Source organism: Chelonoidis abingdonii, chromosome 9 (genome assembly GCF_003597395.2).
Source record: "Chelonoidis abingdonii isolate Lonesome George chromosome 9, CheloAbing_2.0, whole genome shotgun sequence".
Taxonomy (NCBI): domain Eukaryota; kingdom Metazoa; phylum Chordata; order Testudines; family Testudinidae; genus Chelonoidis; species Chelonoidis abingdonii.
In genome coordinates, this window is record NC_133777.1 from 32,285,167 (window position 1) to 32,292,852 (window position 7,686).

The following is a 7,686-nucleotide window of genomic DNA, read 5'->3' on the forward strand; positions in this document are numbered from 1 at the left end:
GGAGTGTGTGCTACAGGAGGTGCCAACGGCTGCATGAGAGGACTCCTGTGCATGCCCTTCCCCCGACCGAGTACTGCTGCGAGAAATCTTTGAACTCCGGTGCAGGGGCATACCGACACCTAGAGTGGAGCACCCACAGGGACACCACTCGAAGAACTGATATTTTCACTCACATACATTTTTGTAGATATTAAATTATTTCAGTCAGCACAGCCTCTCCTGTCCCTAATTACCACCTTATCCCCAAACAGCTGAAGCAAGTCCTGGATCCTTAGTGTAATGCAGAGGGATGAAGGAGGCAGCCCCCTTTGACATGGAGATTACAGTACCAATTACATAAATGGAAGCTACTTACTGGTGAAGAGATGGTCCTAGCGCAGAGCTTTCACTCAATCTTTTCTGTAGGCAAAGGAAGATCATCACCTTTGTGACATTAACCCAATGTAATCCCTGCTCCTTTGCAGGGCCAGCACTGGACACATCTCAATATTGTAAATGGCCACCACTGATACTAACAAGGAAGTGCTCTGCAAGATGATCTCAAGGCTTGTGGTTCTCTCTCTCTACTGGGAAGTAAGGGTAGCTCATTTGAACTAAGACCGTAGGAACATAATTGTTCTTGGGCAAAATTAAGGGGAGGAAATGTATAAAACTGGAACCTTTCCAGGTGTTGTCTGCCATTCAACTCCTTGTATATTTTATTTTGCCCATACAGTAAAGCCTCCAAGGATAGTGAAATCTTTGCTCTGCCCTCTCTTGCCTCCCTGGTTTTTCTCCAAAAAGTGAGGCTGCAACTATAGTATCCTTAAGTTAGTTATGGACTATTCACTCCTTGGCTTCCTCCACAATCCCCAGACTGAAGAATAAAACACCCTTCCCCACAGATCTCTTTGTCATCCCTGCAATCTCTGCAGTGTGCAAACCTACACACTGGAGAGGTCCAGCTGGTGCTACTAAACTAGACTTGACAGCTGTGGTCAGGTGTCCCACCTCTTCACAGTTGTCACAAAGAGAGGCACAAAGGGATGGAGAGCATGGGCCATCCCTGGTGCTGCCCCCCAGAAGGAGAGCCTGGGTTACAACACACACTAGAGCAGTGGTTCTGAACCTGCAGCCCAATCAGCACACAGCTGCAGCCCATGTGACATCCTCAGGGCTATACAGGTAGTATTGGATGTGGCCCACAATGGTAAATAGGTTGAGAACCACTGCACTAGAGGATCAAGGGGGAAAATGAGAGATCAAACTAAACCTCTCCCTCCACCTGACAAGTCCACTCCCTGCACCACAGTAATCCAGTGAAGCATGTGGTTACCTTCTCCTGCAGTTCATGCAGCTGTCTCTCTAGTTTTGCTTTGTCCTCTCGCAGCTGGTTTAGCTCCTGGGTTGTGCTTGTCAGTAGCTCAGAATCTGTGATGGTGAAATGGAACTCAGGAGGGCCTGGGTCCATCTCGCTGCTGCCCTGAGACTGGATCTGCTCACGCTGCATCCTTAAAAGAAGCCAACAGGGTTCGTTAAACAAAAACAAGTAATAACGATGGAGGCAGCATTGGCTTGGTAAATTACTGTCCACTGGTTTCTGCATATCTGATACCAACGAAAAGCCAAGCCACACACTGAGATGAGTAGGACAAGCCAGAAGCATTCACACTATTCTTTGGCATGTTTCTGCTAACGGAGAGGATAGAGGAACTCAGAATTTCACCATAGCCAGTGCACCTCAACCATTACCTACAGTCTCATCTGTTGGGAAAGACAATGGTACATACATGGTTGTGTTTCAGGGAAGGGCTATATGAAATGAGGAGGGCACAGCATCAAGTTTGGAGCACGTGTTGCATGGAAGGATTATGTAGCATGAGTTACCCCTGGTTAAGAAGAATTAAAGTACCGTATATACTTGTTCATTAACCCATTTGTTTATAAGCCAACCCCCTAAGATGGTTAGGTAAAAACAGCAAAAACTGTATGACTATTTCATAAGCTGACACTATGTTTCAGGGGTTGGCAAACTTTGGCTCCTGGCCCATTGGGGTAAGCCGCTGGCAGGTTGGGACGTTTTGTTTGCTTGGAGCGTCTTCAGGCACTGAGCCCCTCAGCTCCCAGTGTCCGTGGTTTGTCGTTCCCAGCTAATGGGAGCTGTGGGACTTTGCCAATCCCGGCCATATTTTAAAAACTGGCATCACAAGAAACACTCAAAAGTTTTGCTAGAATTATTTTAATGTACTCTAACGAAAAACCTGCTATTATAATAAGTGAACATATATGTATTCACCTTCAAAATTACAGTCAATATTTAAAATCAGTAAATGGATATTTAAAACAAAACAATATGAGACTTTAAAAAGCCTTAAAATCCTTCAAAGTCTGAATCAGTCTCTGATTCACCAAACAGTTCATTAAATTTGGCTTCAGTCACAGCTGCAGCTGCATTGTCATTGTAAATGTCTGCCGTGTTGTCTTCAAACTAAGATTCCTTCTCATCATCAGCCTCTGTTGTGTCATCATCAAATATGGCATCATCTTCTGACCCGAGTGCATTGCTGATACAGCATTTCCTAAATGATTTTTCTACCATTTCCGAGGGAACGGACACCCACCCGTCCTTGATCCACTGGGCGCCCAGATTGATTTTGGGCTTCATAAGATTCCCGCCTTTTGTCAACTTCGCCATGTCTGAGTACATCCATTCAGACCACATTTTGCGCTGTCTTTAAAGGGTTTGTTCAGGCAGACATCAAGGGGTTGTAGAACTGAAGTTAAGCCTTCAGGTATTACAGCCAAAATCGTTTTCATATTTTTGGCCACATTTTTCATCTCATCCATCTTGTGTACCCTGAACATGTTCCAAGTGAGCATAGCAGGTTTCTTGAAAAGTTCTCCTGGTCTCCTATTCCACACTTTTTCCAGCCATTCAATAGTCCCACTTTCATCCATACATCCCTTTTCGTGTGCATGTACGATGACACCAACAGGAAATTTCATGTGTTTAGGCAAGGTTTTTCTTTTAAAAATAACAAGAGGGAGCTTTGATCCATTTGCCAAACATGATAAAACCACCTGTCATAAATATAAAGGGAAGGGTAACAACCTTCCTGTATAGAGTACTATAAAATCCCTCCTGGCCAGAGGCACCAAATCCTCTTACTTGTAAAGGGTTAAGAAGCTCAAGTACCTAGCAGGCACCTGACCCAAAGGACCAATAAGGGGACAAGATATTTTCAAATCTGGGGTGGGGAAGGCTTTTGTTCTGTTCCGTGTGGCTTTGGCCAGAGCAAGATCAAAGAAGCAAGCAATCCAATTCCTACAGAGTTGGAAAGTACTTAGCAAGGAAATGCGTTAGATTTACTTTTATTTTGGCTTGTGAATTTTCTCTGTGCTGAGAGGAAGGGTATTCCTGGTTTTCTTTTTGTAGCTTTAAAGTTTTGCCCAGAGGGAAACCCTCTGTGTTTTTAATCTGATTGCCTGTGATTATTATGTTCCATTCTAATCTTATAGAGGTATTCCTTGTGATGCTGTGGTCTCTATGGTTTTATAATAATATGCTAATGAGTGAATAGGGGAAGGGATAGCTCGGTGGTTTGAGCATTGGCCTGCTAAACCAGCGTTGTGAGTTCAGTCCCTGAGGGGGCCATTTGGGGAACTGGGGCAAAAAATCTGAGGATTGGTCCTGCTTTGAGCAGGGAGTTAGACTAGATGACCTCCTGACGTCCCTTCCAACCCTGTGATTCTATGAATATACTATAACTGGAATATGCTTCATGCAAAAGGTCTCTTGTAAGGTATCATTACAAAGCTTATAATCTACTGAGTGTGATCACTCTATTTGTATAAATGTACCACTCTTGTATCTGAAACTATAAATATGAAATATAACTCTGAGGGCCTATTGTAATTAGTGTGGGCCATTAATGGTGGTTTGGAATCTTGATGACTCCCATTAACCGAGACAATTGTCTGCAGAGGGGCATGTTTTATCTGTAAGTCTTCCTGTACACCGGCGAGTGGACAATGAAGTTTTGCAGTGACATGTGATCATATCACCTGAACTGGAATCCATCTTTAACCTGGTGTCTTTCCATTGAGAAGGAGGGGGTGGGAACCCAGAGAGGGACAAAGAATTCCCGCCTTATGCAAAAGATATATAAAGGGGTGGAAGAAAACAAAGGGAGGAGAGCAGCTATCATGAAGAATCCCCTAGCTACCACCAAAGCTGGAACAAGAGCTGTACCAGGGAAAAGAATTGTGCTCAGGCCTGGAAGAGGTCCAGTCTGAGGAAAAAACTTACTGAAGCATCTCTGAGGTTGAAATTATCTATATTCAATTTGATTAGACATAAATTTGTACATTTTATTTTATTTTGCTTGGTGACTTACTTTGTTCTGTCTTTTACTGCTTGGACCCACTTAAATCCTACTTTCTGTATTTAATAAAATCACTTTTTACTTATTAATTGACCCAGAGTATTTGTTAGGACTTGGGGGGCAAACAGCTGTGCATCTCTCTCTCTATCAGTGTTATAGAGGGCCAACAATTTATGAGTTTACCCTTTATAAGCCTTATACAGGGTAAAACGGATTTATTTGGGTTTAGACCCCATTGGGAGTTGGGCATCTGAGTATTAAAGACAAGCACTCTTCTGTGAGCTGCTTTCAGGTAAACCTGCAGCTTTGGGGCAAGTAATTCAGACTTTGGGTCTTTGTTGGAGCAGACGGGAGTGTTTGGCTCAGCAAGACAGGGTGCTGGAGTCCTGAGCTGGCAGGGAAGGTAGGGGTAGAAGTAGTCTTGGTACATTGGGTGGCAGCTCCCAAGGGGGTTTCGGTGATCCTACCTGTCACATTCCTTTCATCTTTTTTCTTTAATTAAAATTCTTCTTTTAAGAACCTAATTGATTTTTCATTGTTTTAAGATCCAAAGGTTTGGGTCTGTGTTCACCTGTACCAATTGGTGAGGATATATTCTCAAGCCTCCCCAGGAAAGGGGGTGTAGGAGCTTGGGGGGATATTTGGGGAAGGTAGGGCTCCAAGTGGCCCTCCCTAAATATTTGTTTAAATCACTTGGTGGTGGCAGTGTTACCTAATATAAAGGTACAAAGAAGGATCTGTGCCTTGGGAGTTTTTAACTTACGCTGGTAGAAATAAGCTTAGGGGGTCTTTCATGCGGGTCCCCACATCTGTACCCTAGAGTTCAGAGTGGGGAGGGAACCCAGACATGGTGGCAGAGTGGTGGGATCATTTTGAACCAGAGATCATTTTGAACCAAAAGCTCAGTAGAACTTTTTAAAAGGATCATTTTTTTTTCCTTTTTGGCTGTTTAGAAAGCAGATAGAGATCTTATCTCTCTTTGCCTAGAGGCAAAAGTATCAGGTCCTTGTAACAATGGGATGTTTTTAAGCTGTGAGCAGTTGGAGATTTTTGTCTCTGACTGAGAGTAGGGTGGTTAACTTTCTATGAGGGAATTCACAAGCTAGTTTTTTCTCTCTTTATACCTCTTGGGTTAGGCTAGTTAAGTACAAAAAACAGGAACATGACTACCAGTGAAACAGCTAATAAACTAGAGCTGGCTAGACTGGAAGCAAAGGAGAAAGAGAACAAACATAAGAGACTGATCAAATTAAAACAGCTAGAAATTAAGGCACAGGAAGCTGCCCACAAGAGAGCTATGGAGGCAGAAGAGGCTGTTCACAAGAGAGCTCTGGAGTTACAAGAAAAAGGCAGCATAAACTGGAGTTAGAGAAGGCAAGTGCCAAGCAGAATGTACCAGACAACCCTGGAAATCCTTCTCCCAGGTACCGTTTCCAATCCCAGAAAGTTCCCTACCTACAAGGTAGGCGATGATACCGAGGCATTCTTAGGCAATGTTGAAAGGGCCTGCTCTGGGTACAGCATCTCTACCGACCAATACATGGTAGAGCTGAGACCATAGCTCAGTGGACCTTTAGCAGAGGTGGCGACTGAAATGCTTAAGGAACACATGAACTTTTTTTTTAAAAAGGCCAAAATCAGAATGGGGCTAACACCCGAGCATGCCCATCTATGGTTCAGAGCCCTAAAGTGGAAACCGGATGTGACATTTTCCCGACACGCCTACCACATGTCTGGAAAACCCCAGACACTTTATTGTCCCACCTCACCCCAGTCAGCTGGGCGATGTTTTAAATGTAATGAGATGAGGCATGTGAAGGCCAACTGCCCCAAGAACCCCAACAGACTGCAGTTCATTACACCGGAGTCATACCAAAGGTCCTCAGGCCCAAATGCCTCCCAGGTACCCTCAGAGCAAAGGGAAACTGTGAGAGTGTGGGCGGGAAGAAGGTTACAGCATGGAGGGACACTGAAGCACAGGTGTCAGCTATCCACCAATCCTTAGTGGACCCCAAATTCATCAACCCAAAAGGCCCAAGTGATGATTCAACCCTTCATGTCAAAATCTGTAAACTTCCCTACAGCCAAGTTGCCTGTCTAGTACAAGGGCTGGTCAGGAAGGTGGACTTTTGCAGTCTATGATGATTATCCCATCCCCATGCTGCTGGGGGAAAAACTTGGCAAACCATGCTAAGCTAGTCAAGAGGGTGGGAATGGTCACCCACAGCCAGGCTAAGCAAGCTTCCACACCCATCCCTGTTCCTGAGCCTTCCACCAGGGCCCTGTGTGTGTTACTAGAGACCCAGATGGAGGTGGTGGAACCAGATCCCCTGCCAACAACTGCAACAGCCATAGTGGATCCATTCCCAGAGACCCAGTCAAAACCAGTCCCAGAACTGAAACTGGCAAAGCAACCTGCACCAGAACCACTGCCAGCACTGAGTCTAGTGCTTGCAACCCCGTCTACAGCTCCAACACCAGAGGGCACCACTGAGCCTGCACTGGCAGCAGCAGCAGATAACTCTACACAAGACACTTCGCCAGAGCCTGAAATACCACACAGTGCACCAGAGGAGAATGGTTTACAGTCAATGGTAACAGCCCCATCACCAACATCGCTTCCAGAGGGACCAAGCCCTGGTTCACAATCCAGTGAGTAACTGATGTCTCCAGCATCAAGAGAACAGTTCCAGGCCGAACAGGAAGCAGATGAAAGCCTCCAGGGAGCTTGGACAGCGGCATGGAGCAACCCACTGCCTCTCAGCTCTTCTAATAGATCCTGCTTTGTTGTAGAAAGAGGACTTTTATAAAAGAAACTCTTTCTGGTGGGCACCAGGAAGACTGGCTTCCTCACAGACAGTTAGTAGTTCCAACTAAGTACCGGATAAAGCTCTTGAGCTTAGCCCACGATCATCCTAGTGGCCATGCTGGGGTGAACAGGACCAAAGACTGTTTGCGGAGGTCATTCCACTGGGAGGGAATGGGCAAGGATGTTTCTACTGGTATCTGGTTTTGTGAGGTGTGACAAAGAGTGGGAAAACCCCAAGACCAGGTCAAAGCCCCTCTCCACCCAATCCCCTTGGATCTTAAAACAAGGAAAAATCAATCAGGTTCTTAAAAAGAAAGCTTTTAATTAAAGAAAGAAAGGTAAAAATTATCTCTGTAAAATCAGGATGGGGAATGCTTTACAGGGTACTCAGATTCATATAGCCCAGAGGAAACCCCCTCTCGCCTTAGGTTCAAAGTTACAGCAAACAGAGGTAAAATCTTTCCAGCAAAAAGAAACATTTAGAAGTTGAGAAAACTAACATAAGACTAACAT

The 7,686-nt window shown here is 44.8% G+C and overlaps 1 protein-coding gene across 3 annotated transcripts in view; it reads right to left on the reverse strand.

Moving 5' to 3' along the window:
* CCDC78 (coiled-coil domain containing 78) overlaps positions 1–7,686 on the reverse strand; it is a 56,740-nt gene that overhangs the window by 27,478 nt on the left and 21,576 nt on the right. For all 3 annotated transcript variants that reach the window (XM_075069317.1, XM_075069315.1, XM_075069316.1), the window contains 2 exons: positions 1,316–1,490; positions 356–399 (listed from right to left, as the gene is read on the reverse strand). In XM_075069317.1, coding sequence (XP_074925418.1) covers positions 356–399; positions 1,316–1,490 — 219 coding nt within the window. The remainder of the gene's footprint in view (positions 1–355; positions 400–1,315; positions 1,491–7,686) is intronic.